At 40.1% G+C, this 24,210-nt stretch overlaps 1 protein-coding gene across 1 annotated transcript in view; it reads right to left on the bottom strand.

Annotated features, from left to right (window-relative positions):
* The window catches only part of LOC124169320 (protein HID1), a 31,708-nt gene extending 12,365 nt beyond the window's left edge, over nt 1-19,343 (bottom strand). The window contains exons 1-14 of the mRNA XM_046547906.1: nt 18,989-19,343; nt 18,239-18,470; nt 17,452-17,624; nt 17,171-17,224; nt 16,022-16,238; nt 14,806-15,119; nt 13,554-13,775; nt 11,574-11,664; nt 11,350-11,475; nt 10,867-10,971; nt 10,413-10,577; nt 9,129-9,366; nt 5,227-5,363; nt 622-737 (exon numbers count right to left, since the gene is read on the bottom strand). Coding sequence (XP_046403862.1) covers nt 622-737; nt 5,227-5,363; nt 9,129-9,366; nt 10,413-10,577; nt 10,867-10,971; nt 11,350-11,475; nt 11,574-11,664; nt 13,554-13,775; nt 14,806-15,119; nt 16,022-16,238; nt 17,171-17,224; nt 17,452-17,624; nt 18,239-18,470; nt 18,989-19,054 — 2,256 coding nt within the window. The 5' untranslated portion in view covers nt 19,055-19,343. The remainder of the gene's footprint in view (nt 1-621; nt 738-5,226; nt 5,364-9,128; nt 9,367-10,412; nt 10,578-10,866; nt 10,972-11,349; nt 11,476-11,573; nt 11,665-13,553; nt 13,776-14,805; nt 15,120-16,021; nt 16,239-17,170; nt 17,225-17,451; nt 17,625-18,238; nt 18,471-18,988) is intronic.
* Between the last annotated feature and the right edge of the window lie 4,867 nt (nt 19,344-24,210).

Here is a 24,210-nt window from a genome sequence, read left to right as displayed (position 1 = left end):
TCAAATTAATTTCATTTACAATCTGAAGCAACGCTAACAAAAAGTAAAAGCATGCTATTAATCCTATTTTTATCAAGTGGACAACTTGTTTTGTAGTTGCCTGGTCAGACCCCTGATAATTTTGGGTATCAATTTTGAAAAAGCCATGGAAGTAAATGGGTTGAAGTAACATTTGACTTGATTCTTCAAACTACTAAATGAGCAGTTTATTTGCATCTGCATAAATAATAAATACGTAACATACAAACATTGAGAATGGTGCTTTCATACAGGCATCGGATGAAGTCAACTATCACGGGGTAACACTAGTTTCACACCTATCATGGAGAGAACTATTATGAGAGATGATTGTGGAAAGCCCTAAAGGATCAAGGATTTGTCAAACGAGTTACGAAATGGTTCTCATATCGGGATTATATGATAAACTACTTCAATAAATGCTCGGCAGAGTTAAGAAGTGAAATCACTCCCATGCCAACCATTACTTCGTAAATGGCTGGTGTCCTGATAACATCTACCACACATCCATTGAGGTAGCTAGCTGGGTAATATGCAGTGACAATTAAAAGACAAATGCCCAAACCAAACCTGAGGAGAAACCATTCACTCATGAGACCTTACCGTAATTTCACTTTGGCCAGAATCTAATTCCAGGTCTTCAATTTTTCCATCAGTCAATTCCTTCAGTTGACTAGCAGATGGATGAGCAGACTCTCTCTCAGTCATATTTTCAATGCCTGAAACAGATAAACAAAAAAATTAACCACAGTAATTAATTACAATCAAACTAGACTCTTATAAAGTCATAAATGTTTGGGCATTTTTGTGAAGTTTGGTACTGGACATTCAGAGATTTTCTTAAACACATTTTTCAAAGAGACGATTTAATATTTGGCACAGTCAATTAGTTGAGAAAAACTCAACCTTCTCTTATGAATGCATCAAGCAGCACAAAAGATAGCAATCTGTATTGGAGCCATGTCCAATTTGCTTGCTTTGATGAGCTAGCATACCCCAGAGCCTCGTTCACAAGACTATTATCTTCAGTCTTCAAAAAAAATTTCATGAGTGATGCATGTTTTGAGATTTTATGGGCAGAATATTTATCTTGTTCAAGTCACATCATTACTGATCAACAGCCTTCACATTGGACTCCCCTCAATTCTCCTGTCCACTAATCTTTTCTTACCTACGTATTTCTTCTCTTTCACATCCTTCTTTGTCTGTTTCATATATTTCATTCGAAGTCTTCCTTTTCCATTCCTGCCTTCCACTTGTCCTTTGACGATTGTCTTCATCAGGCCATCATGTCTCAAGATGTGGCCTATAAGATTGATCTATCTTCTTTTCAAGGTTTTCATGAGGCTCCTCTTCCCTCCTAGTCTTCAAAGGACTTCTCAATTTCTCACTAACAAGGGGAGACCACGTACCCTGCTCTGCCTTTTTCAACGCCGTATTTTTTATGGCATTCGGAATGGCAAGCACTTCTCTGAACTGAGAGTGATCCATTGAATGGGCCTTAGTTTGGCTGTAAATAATTAATTTCCGAGTGGTACTTTTAACAAGCGCTATATGATCCCACAATAGCACATCCTTCTTCAGCTGGGTCATTTGGTGTAGTAAGGAGCGCATTAGGCTCTCACCCAGGGGACCAGGGTTCAATGCTTAGTCATGGCAATTTATTTTGTAGTCATCTTTTGATTATTTAGCGACATGTATTTCACGAATTTTCATTGCAGCAAGCGTAGGCATGAGGAGTGGCGGCTCATGAGTCAAATGCTGGGAGGGGCACACTCCACTGGGGGGGTCAACATTTTTTAATATTTTGCATACTTCAGTGAGTTTTTCAGCCAATCTAGAGACCACTAATACACAAAACAATCACTAACACTAAAACACTAACAATCACTAACTCGATCAACTCAACTACAACTGGGCCTATTTATATTTAAAAATTTACACATAATAAGTCAATTAGTCACCAAAACAAGGTATTCAGCAACACTGCAACACCAAGATTATTCAGCCACCGGGTGGTGAGGCGATATCAACTCACTAGATACATATATCGTTCTGCGCATGCTCGGGCGGCATCCCAAGACTTCCATAAGGCACAAGCTTAGACGCGTCATAGCACCAGCAGCCCCCACCATTACCACTCTTCATATAACTGCATGGGACATTCTGGCCAGCGCCCCACAGATACAAATGAGAATTTCTCTATTGAAAAAACACCTTGGTTGGTAGGTGTATAATTACAATTGAATGGGTATTTAATTTTTTTTCTTTTTTTCAAATCTTTCGAAGGGGCGGCGTCCGAGAGTCCTTATGGGCAAGCCCCCACTGGGCATGAGTAAAATTTTTTATCATCATAACTACGTTTAGGTATTTAAGCAGTGTCATTTCGAACGCCTAATGCGCCCTCCACTAGACCAAATGACCCAGCCGAAGAAGGATGCGCTATTGTGGGATGATATAGTGCTTGTTAAAAGTACTGCTTGAAAATTAATTAACTACAGCTCAACTACGGCCCATTTGATGGAACCACTATCAGTTCAGAGATGTGCTTGCCATTCCGAATGCCATAAAAAAAAAGGCATTGAAAAACGCAGAGCAAGGTACGTGGTCTCCCCTTGTCAGTCGAACAATTTGATCTCCATCAATCTTCCGAAGCACCGCATTTCGAAAGCTCCCAGTGGCCCAAGTGACAGAGATTTTCAATCAAAGGTTTCTCGATCCCCGCTGGAGTTATGAGTGGAAGACACTTCAAGTACAGCACTCTGCTTGCCAGATAAGAGGTTAACCTGCGATCCAATTGGCACCTTTCATTACGAGCAGCCTATTGCCAATGCAGATTTCCTTTCCCAAAAGATTTTTTCCCTTCAAAAGCAGGCCATTAAGGCAATGCTCCGCCTCCCTCTTCGTACCCCTGGCAGATCTTTATTCAAGAACCATACCGTCCTCACACTTCCCTCCCTTTGTACACTTAATTGTTCCTTATTTGTCAAATAAAACCTCCAGTTATTCTCCTCTCACCATTACGTGCACCCTTACCACTCACGAAATAGTACTGACATCCACCTATCCCAGGCCTTTACTTCCCTTTCTCTACATAGTCCTCATCATTCAGCCTCAATAATCTATAACAAATTACCATCTGTCATTAAACGACTTACCTCTCTACCACTGTTCAAAAACAGTGCAAAGAATTTACTCCTTGAAAAAGCAAATTATTGTGTTTCTGAATTCATGGTATGCAAGTGTGACTGTTGTCATTCGCGAACCTATAGGGTTTCCCCCCACCTCTTCCATACCGGCACACGTGACTTGTCGGCCACCTCCTCCAAATACCATACCCAAGGGAACTCCGCTAAAGGCGATGGGAGAACATGACGGGAGAGCATTACATATATCCATTGCTGTTTCGCATTTCTTTTATTCAGCGGCACCACTGGGCAGCGGGTCACTCTTTCACTGTGACTTTCGCCATTGACCACAGAGGAAGTGGTCTTTTTTGTTAACAATCGTCACACAGGTGGGTTTCATATGATTTATTGGCACATGTGCGTATTACTGCTGTGCAATTCCTCGTGAAAAGTGGATGTCGATGACTGGCAGTTCTGTGAGTGGCAATTTTTAAAATCTGCTTTTAATGCATGTGAAGTGACTACAATTCCAGCGGCAGACTAGAGAATCCCCTAATGTAATATTCATGACCATATCGTACAGTTATGCCAAGTAAAGGAAGTTTTAGTGGCATCGGCTGAAGTCAAGTGATGTACTTGGGCTAGCTATTATTTACGCAAAAGAGTTGCCAAAAAAATTAAAATAAATGAAATGTGAGTGCAATTTTGCACCTCAGCACAATGCAAACGTCAAAAATGATATTTTAAAAGGTATTTACAGTAGTCAACTTGACTAGTTTCAACGCTGCTTCGAACCTTTGCACGCTGAACTGTTGTCGACACACCTTGACTAAATATTCATAACCTAAGTGGTAAATCCATGCAGACATAAATTCATAAACAAAAGATATCTAAGACCTGGAATGACGAATGCAAAAGCCGGGAAACTAATTATATTTGCATGATGTAGACTAAGTCGGTGTAGTGATTTTCAATTTGCGATGTCGGTACCAGAGATTCACGGCTGCCTTGTCAGTTTCAGGCAGATTTTTGCAAATATCTTCCTTATTTCATCGTGGACTCATACTTTCATGTACATATTGCGATTTTTCATAAAATTTTGCTTCCAATGACTGCCGCCTCAATAACTTCTAGTTGTAACAAACAGCTTCCCTAGAATGAATAAACCGTATTCCTCCAAAAGAGCCCACGTTAAATTAACTGAATTTTACCGTCAAATGCAGTAAAACCTCTTTTTATCTTAATGGAGGGGACCAAAATTTGGGCAATTTGATGTATGGAGGTGCTCTATAGAGAGGTTTTAGTGATATGCACCATTTCTTCATATCCTTCGGAAACGAAAGGCACTACTTCCTTTTAAACCATTATATATATAATTGTTTAAAACAAACATGCATGCATTAGGGAACATATATTTATTATTTATTAATATCACAAAGCGAGTGATATTGCGTGTTTTTACCATTATTCAAGAGAAAATGATGTGATCTCTCTTAATTCAACAGTCACTTAAAATTATTAGGATAGTTGAATACCTTTTTCATAATTTACTGTTATGTATGCTCGCGTAAAAAAATAAGCGTGAAACAGTTATCGCTGAAAATGTCATTCCATGTACATAATCGCAGCTGCTTTAATGGTCTCTAGTTGTCTCGGTACGATTTGCGGAGGTAATTTGGCCATCTCGGGGCAGTCTCCTTGGTATGATAAATGGAGGTTTTACGAGATAAAGATGTTCACTACAAAGAGGTTTGCCTTTATATTTACATGTAAATCTGACGGGGCCATAGGGGTTGAATGAAGTATGGAGGTTTATGATGTAAAGAGGTTCACTACATGGAGATTTTACTGTATCTCAAAATCGACAAGTGAGAATCCCTTTATCTTTGGATCATTGAAAGTGTGTCTTTCAAAGATTAAGATACCAAAGTTTCATTGAATTCTTGTCACTTTTACCGAGGCGTTCCATCTCCCATTGAAAGTGTGTCTTTCAAAGATTAAGATACCAAAGTTTCATTGAATTCTTGTCACTTTTACCGAGGCGTTCCATCTCCCTTCAGTGAGTTGTATAGCTTAATACCTGGTGTATCTGCCAGTGTGGCTTTGAGCGTGCCAGGCTCTGCGGGTGCAGCTGGGATGGAGCCCTCCATACTCTCGTCCACATTGCGTACCTCACCATCTTCATTCACCTGCGGAAGCGGCACACTATCTCCATCCCTGTAGATTAAAAAACTTATTAGAAAAAATGACAGCATAAGAGAGATAGTGAATGACATGCATGTTACACTGTACAGTAGGATGGTCCTTATTTTAAAGTTTTCGAATTTCTTCCAGGACACCCCCCAGATTTGTTTCAATCGGTGAGGGAATAAATTGAGAAAACTATTTTTGCAATTGGATATCAGGAAAATGTGGCACATCACACTTGAAGTTAGGAAATTTCATTATTTTTGCATGTTTTTCGGACATAACTGAATACGATGTAACTCTAAGAATATTCTATCACTTTTCTGATTTTTACGACGACTTGTTAGGCATTTGTAGCATAACACCTCAAATAGATTTCATTTCTGCACATTGCTTTCCGGTATATTGCAACAAGAGTGAGCACGCGCACGTTTTCGACATAAACGTCATCCGTAATTATGGTTCCTAGTGGCACCAGCTACCCACTGTCAGCATCAAAATGATGTACCACTGTACTTTGTGAACTTATATCTGGATTTCAGTGCATGCCATACTAATGAATAATACGTCATTTAAAAGGAAATTTTATTCTCAATTCTAATTTATTTTTTATTTTACGAAAACTTCAAAAATGTAGACATGTGAGTGCAATAAAGGACTCCGCTCGCCATAAAATTAGCCATTTTGTCAACTCCATGAACTATGTAACTCAACCTAGGGAAAACTACTACTTACATCTACAACATTCATCTTCCACAATTAGTAGCAAACATTAATATAGATTAATAAAGTGACTTTTGTGTAGTTTTAGAACGGATATTTTGTTGTAAACTAAACAAAATGTTTAAACATTATCTATTCCTACTGTTGACCCCGAAAGAAAAAATAAAATTGATAGAAACTAGAGATGGGTCGAATAACAGATTTCTCGAACTCGTATATCGAATATTAAATCATTGCTCGAATATTCGAATACCTCAAATACTAAACGATGAATGCTGGAATGTTTGACTCGGTTGCCTATGCAGCAGGCAACACAAGATTTTGGGGAGTAATTTTGATTTCCTTTAAAGGATTTGAACAGGAATTTAGCTGATTAATGGAATTTTTTAATTTTATGGAAACAATTGGGCATATAATTAATTCAACTAACATCGCTTTACCCCCACTCCTGCTGCCAAGTGCTAGCTGACAATCTGAGGCATTTTGTAAAATACAGGCTCTTCTCCACCGGATTTTCTTCAATTATTTTCAGTCCATCTTTGGGAGTTCTCACGAGATAAGAAGATGAATTGGAATTGCTATCAGGGAGAAACCAAATATCCTGAGAAAATATCCCTTCGTCTGGGACTGTAACAATAAAGATTTATAGCACCACTCATAAATTGTAACTTGATATATGTTTTCGGAAAAAAATACCACATCAACTTCCGAGAAGCTCTGCTGCTCATATCGAGTCTCGCCAGAATGCCAAGTCCCCATCCTATTTTGACATTTATTTCCTCGCGTAAAATGCTGAAATAAAGTAAGAAATGCATCGCGTTTGGTCTTGTTCTTTTTTAAATTACGCACACATTACTAATATTTCAATCCAACAACGGTGTAATATCAATTGCCAAAAGTCATTATTAGACACCTTTTGGGCTAATAGGTGATTCATGCAGCAGTTGACCTCCATAAACTGGAAACTTAAAAGCAGGTAGCCTGAAAAAGGTCAGCGGGTGAGAGAAATGGGGGTGGGGCTCGAAACACATTTCTTTTGTTCTCGTGTAACATGATATTTTTTTCGAAGCTAAGGTCTTCGTAATATGATCCCTGCGCAAGCTGGGACTTTTTTTTATTTCGGAGAAGAAAAAGCCTCAGAGGGGGGCTAGTGCTGAATGGAGGGGGATAGCGGATCTTGGGAAATGCGCTAATGTAACTATCTCACGGTCCTCATGCAGCAGTTGACCTCCAGAAAAGGGGAACTTCGACGCAGGTAGGCAGAAAAAGGTCAGTGGGTTACAAAAGGGGGGCGTGAGACACGTCTTTATTGTTCTCGTGTAACTTGATATTTTTTTCGAAGCTAAGGTCTTCGTAATAAGATCCCTGCGCGAGGGAGGACCTTTTGTTTGATTTCGGAGAAGAGGACAGCGTCAGAGTGGGTGAGGGGAATGCTGAATGGAGGGGGATAGCAGATCGTGGGAAATGCACCAATGTTACTATCCCACGGCACTGAGTTTCTTCCTATAGTAGTTTCATCTCCTGTAAAAGATTCAAACTAAGTGCCTATCCTTATTAGCCAAAAATGACACATGGTAAACACTTCGTCTCATTTATAGGAAACCTGCGCGAGCTGGGGCCTTTTGTTTGATTTCGAAGAGGAGGAAAGCGTCGGAGGAGGGGCCGAGGGCTGATGGATGGAGGGGGAAGCAGATTTTGGGAATCGTGTTACATAGTTACTATCCCACGGCACTGAGGTTTTCCTGGTGGGGGGAAACCAGGGATTTTCGGATTTTTTCACCCGGATCAATTCAGGCTCCCCACGTCGAACTCTTTTCACCGCTCTAAACCGCGAATTTGATGTAGTTTGTCAACCTGCCTAAAACGGTGCTGCATGCACTAAAAGACTAGAGTTCTCTACATTTTTCCAAGTCAACTACCAACGACGTGCGTGCGACAGTGTACGACGCGAAATTCAAATTATTTGAGGCGGTACTTTTCGTATAACTATTCGAGACGTCGAATATCGAATACTTTCTAGTATTCGAGGTATTCGAGTATTTGCGGATACTATTCGCACATCTCTAATAGAAACACTTCTTAATTTATTTGAAATTCTTCTATGATCCATAATCTATAACAATATTTGTGAATGTCAATAACTTCTATTAATGTCATGTTGCCAAGCCAGTTCTGGTTACGAGGAAGCAAAGTTCATTCGTAAGGAAGCAATTCATTATTATGGCATGCACTGAAGTCCAGATATAAATCTACAAAGCACAGCGGCACATCATTTTGATTCCGACAGTAGATTTAAAATATTGTGACAATTATTCTCTGCCCGGTATACTGTTGCTTTTTCATACTCAGATAATCAAGGCTGATTAAAAGTTGAAAGCAACATTTTCTAATTGCTTTGAATTTTGAAGTAGATGAGCAATAGTGTAGTTTGCTATTATTTTTTATTGCCTAAACCGAAAGATTATTACTCCTGGAGTACGCATTTCACGCTTTTAGATTTTTTAATGACGATATCTATTTTTCGCGATTCAATGAAAAGTGAAAATTTTCAAGCACGCAAAAACGTGATGGCTTAGTATGAATGCTGGGAAAACTCCGTGTGACGTATTTCTGGTTCCCGCTGCCGCAAGTGAGGTGACCTTGGGGCGAGGCTTTGAGCGCTGGTACGACGCAGGATGCTAGCAGGTAGAAAAGTACCCTGCTAGCTGGTAGTGCTTGGCTTAAATAATGACTATTAATACCTTATCAAACGAAGAAAACTTTCCGACCATAGGCAGTTTTAATTGGTGATTATTAAGAGATGTTTCCCTGAGCTCTGTGCCTATGGATGCATTGGTAATCTCAGACGATGTAAAACTCCCATCTACTCGTATAGCATCTAGGTCCCTGTGACGTCACGTGGAGTGGCATTTCATTGGCGCCAATTCAAATGCGGTTAAAATTGAACGTTGCCATTCGTCTAAAGTGGGAGTTCTAAAACCAAACAATTTGTACATTATGAATACACTAACGAATGGTGAGTAACGATTCACAATCAATGCCTTTCGTTTTCTTTGATGAAGGACAACTCACATTGTTGGTGTGGTCACAGGGGAGGTGGGGGAGCGCTGCTTCCGTGGGTGCGTGACTGGAGCACTGCTGGAATGCGGAACCGGAGGACTGGAACTCACGTTTGTACTGCTACTTGACCTCGACATTGTGTTGCTTCTGGTCAAAGACCTCGAGATTGAAGTTGGGTCAGAGGGGAGACTAGCGAGGGCGTGGAACACCTGCCTCTTGCGGATTATCGTGTACACCAAATTTGAATTACCTGCAAGAGCAAATGAAAAAACAAATAACATTGTGTTAAATCAATATATTGCTTCAAAAAATCCACTCAATCGTTCCCTCTAACCCGAAATCTCAATTAAATAAGATAATTCCATGCATGAATGGGAAAGATAAGTTATGATGAAAAAAAGTCTTCCTCATTTAACCATTTTCCCTAAACTTTAAAATTTAAAAAATTCTGAAAGCACTACATGAAACAAGTGACTTTCCATGCAGTCAGGAGTGCAAAGCTTCATACACCAAGGCTGAAGTTTGCCATCAGAAAATATAGTTTCATGCAGAGCTTTGAAATTTACAGTCGTTGAATAGCCACTAAAGTGGAGTTTATTTCTCCAACAGAGGCTTTTTAAGCACAACCTCAGTCATACGTGCCATAGAGCGGACTTGTGACATACACACATTGTTCGGTAAAACCCATTCTGAAGTTCGCCCTAAGAAGATGACTTGGCCGTATAATTGGCTGGCACATTAGATCGGCAATCCGCAGATCTGGGTTCGAATCACAACTAAACCAAATAATTTTTCATAAAAAACTTCAACTTTGGTGTATAAAAAATGCTTATGTTGCAACTTTCTTGAGTTAGAAATATCATTGAAGTTTTGGTTCATTAAATCATTCCGTATGATCCAATCCTTGACGGAATGAATCGCTCACGCGAGACAAGATGCGGGAGGCCGAGAATTAATGGAAAGACAGGGAGCTACTCGGCAAGAATAAGTGATGCCTTAAACTTACTGGCTAGAGGGTTAAACCTGTCTATATTTCATTGTGAATAGCTCAAGAAGGATGTAACGGAATGAAAAAAGGATAAAAAAAGGTTCCTTATATTTCGAACTCTACCACAATTGAATGGATAATCATAGAAAACTTCAGCTTATTATGGAGGAAATTTTCACTTTTTTGTGACACATTAGTCGATGGATTTTAAATTTTGAGGAAGTTTGTCATAAATCCTGGGACACATATTCCACAACAAGTATGAATTCATTATAAAAATCTGTGCAAAATTAAAAAAATACACTTACCATCAAACTGGTACTGAATAATATTGTTAAATATTTCAAGTAGAAAGAAGAGAAGATGATGATGGGATGGAGACGAGAACAGGAACCACGGAGTTGCAAACGCTTCCAGAAGATGAACCAGTTTCGTGCTGCCCACCATAGAAATAGTTTTCAGGTAAGGCGACACTGAAAAAAGGGGCAAAGAGAATTAATCCACTCGCAAGCCAAACAATAGAGAGACATGGGAGATAGGCACATAGAAGGATGGCAGAGTCAACTGGTGAAAATCAATACGTTAAATCCAAGTTGGTAAACTCAACACGGCGTGTCGTTTCTCATTTTAGATGAGTCTGAGTTCAGATTCGGTCAGTATATACAAGCAGCGAATTACAAATGAGCCAAAATATTTTATGTATAATGAATAACAAAGGCCAAAATATGCAGTAGGTGTAGAATAATCAACAAATTAGCTTACCATTGACCAAAATGGTGAGGAGGCAATCAAAGAGAGGCTGAAGTCTTTGATGCCCAGTGGTAATTATTTTATGAAAAACTGTGATGAGTAGATCTGCATGGGTTCCTAGAAAAATCAAATTAAGCAATTTAATCCCATTCTCACCATGATTATATAGTAAAAGAATTTTAATAGCAATTTTTATCCCAAATTTTAAATCTTTGACGATCTATTAATATCAGGTGCTAGCTAGTCTTTTGGATGACCTGTGCCAACAACATTTCTTTGCCAGAGATCTTGCTTGGACTAACCACTTGTTACCATAAAAGGATAGTTAAAAGATTCCTGAATTCAAATACTTCTAGACTGCCCTGACAAAAAACTTCATATCCACAGACATTTTTGCACTCTCTTTTCCATCAAATTGGCACTTCCATTTTCTTATTTCAAACCATAACTTGGAACCTTAATTTCAGAAAAAATGGAACATATCAAGATACATACCGGTGAACACTGGAACATCCATGGGGACAGTGGCAGTATACGGCTTGTTGAGTCTGACGCCAAAATTTCTTTCACCACTAAGTAACAAAAGAATAAATACTCCAATGTGCATCAGCCCCACTCGAGCTATGAAAATGAAGAGAGAGCCAATTAGAGCACAATGAGATTCCAATGAAATGAATTGAATGCATTACTTTTCAGTATGCAGTTGATTTTGGACTCACATTGATCTGCCCTAGCGTCGTTGAGATGATACAGTATAGGCACTAGAATATCCAATACATCACTGCTTTTGAGAACATAGTAGAGGAATTTCTACAAGACAAATAAGTGAAAGTTTAGGCATGGAAATAAATGACCCTTAGATAGTTAAGTTTTTTTATAAGGAAAGAAAAGGAAGAAGATTACCGTATAAGCGTGTGTAAGAGGCGCACCCCTATTTTGAGCATCGGAGCTATGAAGAAAAAAATTTTGCGGCATTTTTTTAATACTATCGCACGGTGTTGCAGACGTACGCCTGGAATTTCGACAGTTATCGAACTTTCCTCTTTCAATATTAATTGAAAGAGGAATTTTGATAACTGCGGCGGTAATAGCGGCATAAGAGGGAGTAGAAAGAGTTCCGATCCTCTCTTCGCATACGCCGTTGCTCTACGATGCTTGTCCTATTCACGAACAATTTTGTTTAAATGCTCTCACAGGAGTATTGCAATAGAATTGCAGCCGTGGAAAATTTTAAGGCAAAACACGACAGGCACATAGCATGAACCTTCCCAAAAGCTTGGACAACAATCGGGGCAATCTCAGCGACATAGGATAATAACCACGTCGTAGATTTAACGGAACCACACTCGGCCCTCCATCAGCCAATGCCTCTGCTGTTTTTTTTCCTTTCCGAGACCCCACAGGAAAATAGGAAAACATCAAGTTACAGGGGAACAATGGAAATGAGTTTCATCCCTACCCCGTCTCACCAACTGACCTTGATCGATCTCCCAGTTAATGGGAGGCCAAATGCTAGGTGAGTCATCTACTGAGCCCGAAGATATCTCGATAGCTTTCAATAATTGTATGACACGCACGAGGTTAAAAAAAAGAAAGAGATCTAACGCGACGCATATATGACAGAATTTAAGTTTTTTGAGCTCTAATTGTTTGACACAAAGATTTATAGTTACAACAAGGCTACTAATATTCAAAATAGTCCAAACAGGACAATTTCGGAAGAAACAAGCGTAGCATAAGCGCATTCAAACTAGACAAGACGGACTGGAAACTTCAAGCAACTCAAACTGCGTATATCACATTGCTGCGCCTTCGCCCCTTCGCTTTGAAGACAACGACATCACACGCAAGATCGGACGTGTTCTTCCCGTGCTCCTTTGCTCATAGCCTCGTAGCTTGAAATAAGGAGAGGAGGTAGCGTGCTCCTTCCCCTCCGTATTTCGTTGCTTGCTTCGAAGACTGAGGGGTCGCGCTCCTTCCCCTGGACCTCTCCTTCCGCGCTCTTCACTTATAAGCATTTCTTCCATCCACAATTTAGTCCAACAATGAACACATTCGTTCGAATTTTTTAAAGCGCAGGTTTTGACACCAATATAATTTTCAGTTGCAGTAATCCTCATATAAGCGTCTGAAGATGATTTTTGGAAAATCAGGTCCTCAGCGTAATGGAAATTACTCGGCTAGACAGATATTGACTATTGACCAGGTATGTCATTCAAAAATACGCGTTTCTCTACTTTTGATAACCGATTACTATATGCAGTATAAATGCCGCGGGATGCCCACTCGTGGCAGTAAATTTAGCGCGCCCTCCGGAGCGAAAAACCCCCGTGCGATCTTTTCCATGTTCACCTCTGGGGTACCGACGTGACGGCGCGATGAAAAAAACTTGCGCGCGCGGCGACAAGAAAAGCAAACCGGAGCATTTTAAAAATACGTCACTAAGGGAGAAACTCCCCTGCCTGCCGCTTGTTTTTGACCTAGGATTACAGATGACTGACTCACACTGAAAACCAAGGCCACTCAGTACCCCTTAGACTTGCGACCAGTGAAGGGGAGGGGGGAAGTTAAGAAGTTTGTGTAAGAGGCGCACCCTCATTTTTGGCTGCAATTTCAGGGTACATTTTTGGCTGCCTCTTACACGTGCTTATACGGTATTTCCCATTTTTATTCAGAGAAACAATAAGAGTAATGAGTACCTTGTTATAGTCACATGCCTTCCAGAAGAGGACCAATAATTCTTGATGAAAGTGTACCTTTCTCGTCGAATTTGGCAAATATGTTTGTGCAAGAGGGTTGTTTAGGAGACGAGCAAAGCCTTTAAGCATGAATGCAAAATCTTCTTCACGATGAATTCGAGAAAGGTAATTTAGGAATAAATTATCTTCACAGCAACCACCATGACTACGGACTTCACCTTGCTGCCGAATGATAAGAAGGAATACATAAGCATAAACCTGAATCTATAGAAGTGCATGCACTTCAAATTGATTTATCCATACTCCCAACCATAAGATCATGAAAAATTTGACAATGAGAAGAATATTTCTTTCAGCCAAAATGACTTCCTGTCAAAGATGAGCAAGAGAGAGACTGATATTTTAGACTGAAAGCTACAAGAACGTACAAATGTAAATACAGTAAAACCTCTTTACATCGTAATGGAGGGGACCAAAATTTGGGCAATTTGATGTATGGAGGTTCACTATGGAGAGGTTTTAGTGATAGGCACCATTTTTTCATATCCTTTGGAAATGAAAGGTAATATTGTCTTGTTTACCATTATATTTATTAGTTTAAATAAACACGCATGCATTAGTGAACATATATTTATTTTTAATAACAACGGAAAGCGAGTGCTATCGCATGATTTTTACCATGATTCGAGAGAAAACGATGTGATCTCTGTTAATTCAACAGTCACTTAAAATGATTAGGATAGTTGGATACCATTTTTCTTATTTACTGTTAGGTATGCTCTCATATGGAACAAAATGGTCTTAACTAATGATTAACATGAAAATTACAGCATATTAAAAGTGTTTAAGAAAAAAAATATGGGTGAAACATTTATTGCTGAAAATGTCATTCCATGTACGTAATCGCGGCTGCATTAATGGTCTCTAGTTGTCTCGGTACTATTTGCAGAGGTAGTTAGGTTGTCTCGGGGGTATCTCCTTGGTATGATAAGTGGAGGTGTTACAAGATAAAGAGGTTTGCCTATAAATTTACATGTTAATCTGATGGGACCGTAGGGGTGGTGTGAAGTATGGAGGTTTATGATGTAAAGAAGTTCGCTACATAGAGGTTTTACTGTAATATAAAAAAAATTTAACCCTTACATTTTATAATGGATTTGTTGCTTATACAAAACCGCAACCGCAAATTCATAGAGGGCAAATAATATGAAAGGAATGGAACTTGAATGAAGCAATTGAATTGGAGGCGTACCTCCTTCCGGGACGACCCATCCTCGCTGAAGCTGCCTGTGCACCCGCCCATTGAACATCGACAGTTGGGCTGCGCACAGTAATACGGGTCCAAGCACACAACAAGGCACTGCAGACACGTGTCGGCCAGTGGCTCCCTCGTGTCCGAGAAGAGGAGGTGGTTGTAGGGGAGGGGTGAGGCCGAAGGGTCGTACGCGCATACCACGTTCAACAATGAGGTAAACGCGGGAAGGGCGTGGCGATTGGAACCACACGTGAACAAGCGGACCCACCGATTTCGGAGGGCGGCAGGACCACAGGTGGAAACAGGGGTACCTGAGGAAATAACAAATGTGGTGCATCTTCAATTGTTTGCAAGCTAACTCATTGGAACTTGCTAATGGCTTAAATGTATTGATGAATTTGTCCACTTTAAACAGCTTTATTTTGTACAATGTTGATAGGTTTCAACACTCCTGTGGTTAGGAGGTATTTCCTGCTGATATTGACACGGGAGTGCCGTGTGGTATACACATAGTTTCTTTAAGTTCTCAAACAACATTTCTTTAAACACAAAAATTTAAATCACGACAGAACATTGATTATCCATTCAAAGGGGTTACTTTAGATTTCCAAATGAAAATTACTTCATTCTGAGAGCTGTTCAATCTTTAAATGAAAGCTGTTCAATCTTTAAATGAAACATTCAATGAAAAATACATGTCTCGAGGAAAAAATGTTGACACAATTTAAATGAACCATTAACGTGAAAGTGAGCAATTTAAGTAAGCCATTACTCACTTACCTTAGGCAGTCACTTGCAAACAAACTTCCAAACAATGCCCGTATTTGGCTAAATCTATGACGTCATCTGAATTTAAGCCCTATTTTGTAAATATAGAATGTTGGAGCAATTCAAAATCAAACATACAAAAGAGTTCAAATTTATGGTTGAGTGAAAAAATGGCTCAGAAGAAGAGACAGGTTCAATCTATTCGATGCTCTTTTATTGAAAATAAAATTGGTTTGACACTCCAACAAAAGAGACCATCCAAGTACTATAACACTCACCCAAACCAAAATCCCAGAACGGACTACGAAAAGGAACTGGCCTGAATGAGTGAACTTCACGTGCCTACAGCTTAGTTTGGGGTAAGCTCTAACCTCACATAACCGAACAAATCATCAGTAAGAAGCACTGAGTGAGTGAGGAAAAGGAAGGATAGAGTTGAACTTACCTCTACTACAATCTGGTGAAGATGATGTTTCTCTTGGGGTCGAATGCCGTGGAGGAGGTAGGTACATTGTTTCTCCGAAGCACGTGAGAAGCAGCTTCAGCAATTCAGTACGGTTGGCATCATGTTGGGCCAATCTGGGAGGAGATGATGCAAAACCAACACCACTTTCCCAAATGTACTCGCAGCTGTCCAAGTTTTGAAGGTCTTCCGCTTTATCCTGTATCGAATTTTATGATGGATATCAAAGATGATGAACTTAAAGAGTAGATAATCATATTTTGTGGACCCGTGTTAAAGGTAACAAAATGACTGAAATATGTTTGTATGGTCTTCAGTAAGAGTTGAAAGAAAAGACTAGTGGAGAGTCAGATCTGGAGTGTAGTGCTTTACTGTGTGGAAACGTTGACACTTAGGAAGGAGGATGAGAGAAGACTGGAAGCATTCGACATGTGGCCATGAAAAAGGTGAAGTGGACGGAGAGAAGGTGGAACAAAGAAGTGCTGGAAATGGTGGGTGAGGAGAGGCAACTTTTAGTTGAGATACGGAAGAGACAGAGGGTGTGGATGGAGCGGGTACATAGAAAGGGGAGGGGATGATAATAACAGTGTTAGAGGGTAGAATTTTATGTAAACGAGGGAGAGGAAGGAAAAGAATAGGATTTTTTGAAAGATTGAAAGGGAGTAGGCCTTATTGGAGAGGGAAGTCCATGAAAGGAGGGGAATACTTCTTAAATATTTCATGCTAACCTTCCATAATCAGTTGAATACTTTCATAATATTATAGTCCACAAATTTTTGTTAACACTCAGGTTTTGACAAACTATTTCATTTATTCAAGAAATAATAATAAAAATTATTACTAAAGTATTTAAAAATTTTAATAGAAAAACAACACTTTTTCGAAACCTGGGTTAGTAAATATGGAAAAAGAATGGCTCAAAAGCTGTAAAACTTATATTTCCGTTAAGTGCTGAATTGACACTTATCACTAATTTGTTCTAAACAGCAGCCTTTACCATGCTTAAATCTCAGAAGCCTTTCAATAACTTCTACGATGCATTTTTGCTTGCAAAATGTTTGCATCGTAATTAATCTAGTAAATTTTATTTGCATCGTAAGGATATCTAATGAAAAGAAATGTAAATCTCACCGGTCCAACTCTCCTTCCTGCAGCCACCGTGAAATCTGGACAGAACAACAGATCCTTAAAGAGAGAAATTAAATGAAGGTGAATAATAATTTTCAGCTGCCATGGTGGATCAGATACTGCAAAAATCTATGACCGATACATGGCAGGTCAACAAGTTGAGATTCCCTTGATTTCCCTGATTCATTTCATATCCCCTGACTTTTCCTTGAATTCCATCGCCAGCAATAGCCCAGTATGAATGTGGCTGTAAGGTGTCATGCCTGGATAAATCTTCTACTTACACAAATGGCATCAACCAACGACTGAGCCAAGGGGACCGAGTCTTCTTCTTCTCCGTCATCAGTGGCCGATCTGCCGCTTGGCGTTGGAAGCCCCGACCAAAAGAATCCCCTCCAATCGGAATCCTCAAATACATGTGGAAGGATTCGTGTCAAGAGTCGCACACAATTTAAAACTGGAAAAGAGAGGTATTCTTTTTAAGGAGGAAACAAGAATATGATCAGCGATGAATCAAGGAATATTCTGAGCTCTCTTATGTTCGCAGGCAACTTATGGTTTTAGGATATGTGGGAATTGATGAAAAAGTAACAGTCTATGCAACCAGCATACCTATCACCAGTGGTGTAGCCAGGGGGGGCACAGGGACCCCCCCCCCCCGAAACAATTTATTTTAGCAGAAAAATTTTAACCTCTAAAACAAATTTCTTCTACTCGACCAATATCATTTAGCAAAACGGCTTCCCGACTACCCATCCATTGTGTAATTTTAGGCGTCAAAATAGCATAAACTGTGATTTCTAGAGATAAAAATGTTCACATTTTCTCAGAGGGGAATTCCAACCCCCGTAACCCTACCAGTTGTGCCCCCCCTCCCCCCCCCCCAACACATCATCCTGGCTAAGCCTCAAAGCCTCAGCCTATGACATAGCAAATTTCAGGCTACAGGCATATCATCACTGATCACATAATTAGCAAATACCAGAATTTTTTATTGAAAATGAAAACAAAAATTACGAGGCTTCCCAGTGAATTCAGCGAGTCCCAATAAAGTTGGAGATATTTACTGACCTGTGTCCTGTTCAGTATGGGTTCGACAACTGGAATGCACTGCCCGGACGAGACGTTGGACGGCTTTGTAAAGAAGGGTGGCCAAAGTCTGTGGATTTTCCTCTCTCAAAGAGCGCACTTCTGAGGCTGGGACGAGGGCAAACACGTCGGCTGGAGAAAGGGGACCACCAGACCCCTCAATCCCACAACCCCATAGCCTCTCCCAAAACGATTCATCGTCTGCTTCAACAGGCTGAAATAATTGAGACGAAGATTAAATACACATACTCACTCAACTCATAAGCTTTGACACAATTGGCCAAATTTGGTACTCTCTTGGGGGTCACAAATACTGCTGCAAACTTTCTTACTATTGCAGGTTATTATAGGCACAATACCACATACTCTAAACAATTAATGGACCATTACTGGTAACTACAGACATTAGAGATTATATTAGAGCAGCCTGTGTAGGCACATTGATGGGGTAAAAGGAAAACTAAACAAAGCAAAGTTTCCAAGGATCTTGCGACTCGATTTCCCAATTCTTCTCGATGAAAACACAGGAAATTGACCAAAGAGACACCTGAGATAATATCCCATATCGAGAGATTTCTAACAATTTTTGTAAGGTGTGCCACAGGGAAAATACTCAAGAGCCAAGCAGGACTGCGTAGATGAGAAAATAAACAGCAGAAACTATGACCATAGACTATAAGTGCTCCTCCCTTCACTATGGGGAGTCTTAAATTACTGCAGCCGTAACTTTACCTGAGTTTTAGACGTGAGTTGAATGACAGCTTTCCTAAAATTTAATTTGCTGTCGGTATTTCCCATTTTAAGCGAATGTAAGTCTGCTCATCGACTCCTTCAAATCACTCCTGACATATGCTTTTACACAACACTCGTTCCACAGTCGAACTGTGCACAGGAATAAAATTTTCTGGTGACAAAACGAAAAGCACCATTAAGCAATCAAATGTGTTGATAATTGTATTTATTCAAACAGCTGACACGTCCGCGCTGTCGGCGTAAGGCTCAAGTGAGAGTTTTGTTGACACAAAAGAAACAAAACAAACCACAAAATTTCAGAAGATGTCACTGACGTCACTAGCATGAATCGATACCATCGATGTTGCGATTCAATTGAACTCGATATAAATCGTCTTCTATGCAGTCGATTGTTGACCCCGCGTTTTAACGCCTTTATGAAAGTGTTACTTGTAACTGTGAGAAGATTGAATATCGCATGAATGCACCATTTTTAGTGTAACATTCTAAATATTGTGATAGTTAATTTATAATATTATTCTTCTTGGTAGCGCCCTTTTTCATTTTATCATATTTTCTTTCCTAAATGATGATGTTTTTCTACATCCAGCCTAATACTCGATGTTATTTTTCTTCTAGCTGCCATAGTGATGGAGTAAGGACCTGAAAGTTTTATGAAAACGGTCAGTTGGCAACTTAACACAGAGTTACAGACAAATTCGTATCAACCTTCGCAAATTGTTATATAAAACTAGATTTTTAAGCCGTAAAATAGTAGGAAGCTATTTTATCATATTTATCATTTATTTTATCTCTTCCACTCAACGGGGACGCCTCCCAATATCACCCAATCATTCAAAGAACTAGTACGAACATCTCAACTCCACACAATGCTCATCATGTATGTAAAAAAAACAATTTTCATATTACTTGAGGTGATCCACTGATAAGGGAAGTATTTACGATTCAGCTAAATATTGTAACCCATTCCTCGAAAATATTTGAATAATTTACCTTTTCTTTCTTTTAATTTATTAAGCAGTCGTTGCTCGATACAATCACGTTGAAAAGTTTGAATTGAGCGGGGAGTCCTCAACCGAAAATTTAAAATTTAGACTTCAATTTTTTTCATGATGCAATGATGGGAATTACTCACTTTTCATCCACTCCTTAAGGATTTGATATATTTCACATAGTACGAAATAATTATTTCGTGCACAATTTGCCTCACAATATTCTTTGAACGTTAACGTTCAAAGAATATTGTGAGGCAAATTAACGTAAGCCAATTAACGTGAGCCAAATTAACGTAACCAAATTTTGGTAGGGAGCACTTCACGTACAGCAATAGGGTGGTTTTATATTATGTTTCTATTGCCTAAATCGAAAGATTATTACTCCTGAAGTACGTATTTCACGCTTTTATATTTTTAAATGACGATATCTATTTTTCGTCATTAAATGAAAAGTGAAAATTTTCAAGCGCGCTAAAACGCGACGGCTAAGTATGAATGCTGGAAAAAGACCGTGTGACGTCATTCTGGTTCCGGCTGCCACCGTGTGAGGTCACCTTGGTGAAAGGCTATGAGCGCCGCTACGATGCAGGCTGCTAGCAGGTAGCAGAGTACCCTGCTAGCAGGCAGTGCTTGGTTTAAATAAGGATAGGTGAATATTAAGAAATGTTTTCCTGAGCTCTGTGCCTCTGCCAGAGCTTCATGAAATTAAAAATTACACTGCACTTGGCGAATATGGGTATCGATGAGGAAGCCTTGAAAATTGAAAATTGCGTTCCAGGAGACTACGAAACTACTTTAGAGAAATAGGGTAGTTTCCTTCATCAAAGAAAACGAAAGGCATTGATTGTGATTCGGTACCCACCATTGGTGTATTCATAATATACAAATTATTTGGTTTTAGAAATCCCAGTTTAGACGAATGGCAATGGTCAATTTTAACCGCATTTGAAAAAGGCCAGATTGGCGCCCATGCGATGCCACTCCACGTGACGTCACAGGGACCTAGTTTCTGTACAAATAGTCAGGAGTTTTACATCGTCTGAGATTACCAATGCATGCATGTGGCACAGAGCTCAGGGAAACATCTCTTAATAATCACCCATTAAAACTGCCTACGGTCGGAAAGTTTCCTTCGTTTGATAGGGTATTAATAATATTTATTTAAGCCAAGCGCTACCTGCTATCAGCCTGCATCGTAGCGGCGCACATATCCTCGCCCCAAGGTCATCTCACACGACGGCAGCTGGAACCAGAATGACGTAACACGGGCTTTTCCCAGCATTCATACTTAGCCGTCTCGTTTTCGCGCGCCTGAAAATTTTCACTTTTCGTTTAATCGCGAAAAATAGATCTCGTCATTTAAAAATCTAAAAGCGTGAAATGCGTACTCCAGGAGCAATAATCTTTCGATTTGGGAAATAAAAAAATAATAGGAAATCACCCTAAATTCACAGAGAAAAAAAATCGTTCACCTTGACCGGGATTCGAACTCGTATCGCTAGATTCCCGGTGGTGTGCTTAAGGTAGTTCAGCCATGGAAGAAGATGGTTCAGTCACCGAGGCATCGTTTTTAAATGAGGATTGTAGAAGACAGGGTAATCCACAGGGAAGAATGGCGCCTCCGTATTTTAACTGGCTAAAGCACTCGACCCGAATTCGGACCTTCCGGGTTCGAATCCCGGTCAAAGTGAATGTATTTTTCTCTATGGATTTTTCGTACCCCTTCTAACTCTGTTCAGGTTCTGTGCAAGCTTAAAAAAAGGGTTCCTTTTCATATCTATTAAAGATATGACCGAGCAGAGAGTCGGGGAGCCATCGATTACGTGATTTTGATGATTATTGGATCCTCCCTCCCCATTACTGAGATTTCGCCTGATTTGGCGCCTCCCTCTAATCTTACGTGAGATTGTTCAAGATGCGTATTTTCAGTGTAAATACGTTAAATGATAATAAATTAAAAATTAATTGAATTTTAAATGAGAATATTTTTGTCAACCATTGGAAATTCCCATGAAGTTGAGTAACCAAGTCCAAGTATATTTCTCGTTGTTGTTTTCCGCAGTTCCCAGCTTTGCAGCTGTCTCCTGGGCGTTTCGTTTAGTAATGTTGCAGGCAGATCAGTTGATCACGTTTTACAGATTAAAAGAGTCATGGCATAATAATACTGGACAGGGAATTAGGGGATAGGGATATGGGAAGGGTTGAGTGCACATTTGGGGAGGCGGTGTTTTGGTTTCAGTGGAGGTTCGTGGTCCCAAAGATTTTTTAACAGTGCATTATTTGTTTTATCAAATGTAAGGGCAAATTTTTCTAGAGCAGATTTTAGTTTCGCTAGAATAGGAGTAATTTTGAGATCCTTTCTGATGTTTTGGTTCCGGATAAACCAAGGCGCACCAATGATTTTTCTGATGATTTTATTTTCTGTGGTTTGTATTTTCTTCAAGTGAGTTGCCGCTGTATGCAGCCAAACCGGTGATGCGTAGCTTAATAATGGTTTTATCGTAGCATTATACAGGAGTAATTTTGTCTTCGTGGGCAGCGGCGATTTGGAGCGCATTAGCGGAAACAGGGATGCATTTACTCCGATGGCTTTCTTGATACTATTTTGGATGTGGATATATCCACTAACAACTAATGGACAAACGACTAACTTGGGCTATAGCCCAAGTTAGTCGTTTGTCCATTTCAACTCCCAAGTATCGGGCAGACAGGCGTTTTGGTATTCTTTTATTTCCGTAGAAGAGTTGCGGGCCATCGCCGGCTTTTGGGCGTCTGGAAAAACACACATGTTCGCACTTGGTGGCATTGACGGAAAGTTTCCAATCGGTGGCCCAGTTTTCGTACTCGTCCAGGTGGTCTTGGATTAAATCTGCAGTCTTCTCCGGGTCTGAACCCTGGGCAAGGATTGTGGTATCGTCTGCATACAAAAATAGGCTGGTATAGGAGGAGGTAGGGGTATTGTTTACGTAAAGTTTAAATAGAGTCGGAGAAAGGATTGCGCCTTGTGGGACGCCGGAAGTGATAGGAAGGAATGTTGATGCTTCGGTATTTACTTGGACAAAGAAGGAACGGCCGAAGGTAAAGGATTGGATGATTTTAAGAAGGTAGGTTGGTATCGGGAGAAAGGAGAGTTTGTGAATAAGGCTCAGGGTCCAGACACGATCGAAAGCTGCTTCCAAATCGATGAAAACTGCATGCGAAACAAGCCTTGCATTGAATCCAGCGGTGATGTTTTCTGTGAGGCGGAGAATTTGATGGACCGTTGAAGTCTTGGGACAAAAACCAGTCTGTTCCGGGCGAATAATTTGCTCGTCGTGGAGAATGACTTTTAAACGGTAATGAATAACGGCTTCAAATAATTTTCCCAGAGTATTAAGGAGGCTAATTTGGCGATATGATGACGTTTGCGTTGGAGGCTTGTTTGGTTTGGGAAGCATGGTGACTTTAGCGTGCTTCCATGAAGTAGGGAAATATGAGATTGACAAAAGAAAATTATAGAATTCTGCAAGAATTTGAATTAAAGGTTTGGGCAAGTTCTTCAACAGGCGATTTGAGATTCCGTCGGGACCAGGAGCCGATTTTTTCTTGAAGTTTTTGATTACGGTTTGAAGTTCTGCAGTGGTGATGAAATGCGGTTCTGAGATTGGAATGTATTGAAGGCTTAACCAGGTTTCCGTACATTGTTCTTCTTGGTCAGACTCGAGTGAGTTGGTGAATCTTGACTCGAGCATTTCTGCGAAAAGATTTGCCTTTTCTTGGTTTGAGTGCGCTCTGCCTGTTGGAGTGATTAGAGAAGGGAATTGTCTGCGAGGTTTCCGCAGTGCCTTAGCTACCGGCCAAATGGAGCCGTCAGCAGCACTTAGGGATTTCAGCTTCTTGTCCCAGCATTCTTGCCTGTGGTCACGCAGGAGCCGCTGAACTCTGTTCCGAAGTGCATTATAGAACATGCGGTCTTCACGGAGTCTTGTATTCTGCCAAAGCTTTCTGGCGGCATTGCGGCGCTGGATGACTTCTAAGATGCTTTTTGGTAGTGCATCTGGAAGAGATTCGGCTGGCGGAATGTACTGGGATTTCGTTTCCGCATCTTGAATGAGGTTGGTAAGCTGGTGCACAAAGTGGTCCGCATCTGTCCTGGTTTCCAAGGGAATGTCTTGAAGTACGTGACAATTGTCTCCAAGGAGCCGGGCGAATTTGCTGAAATTTGTA

Source organism: Ischnura elegans, chromosome 12 (genome assembly GCF_921293095.1).
Source record: "Ischnura elegans chromosome 12, ioIscEleg1.1, whole genome shotgun sequence".
NCBI classification, from domain to species: domain Eukaryota; kingdom Metazoa; phylum Arthropoda; class Insecta; order Odonata; family Coenagrionidae; genus Ischnura; species Ischnura elegans.
This window is presented reverse-complemented; position numbering and strand designations above follow the sequence as displayed.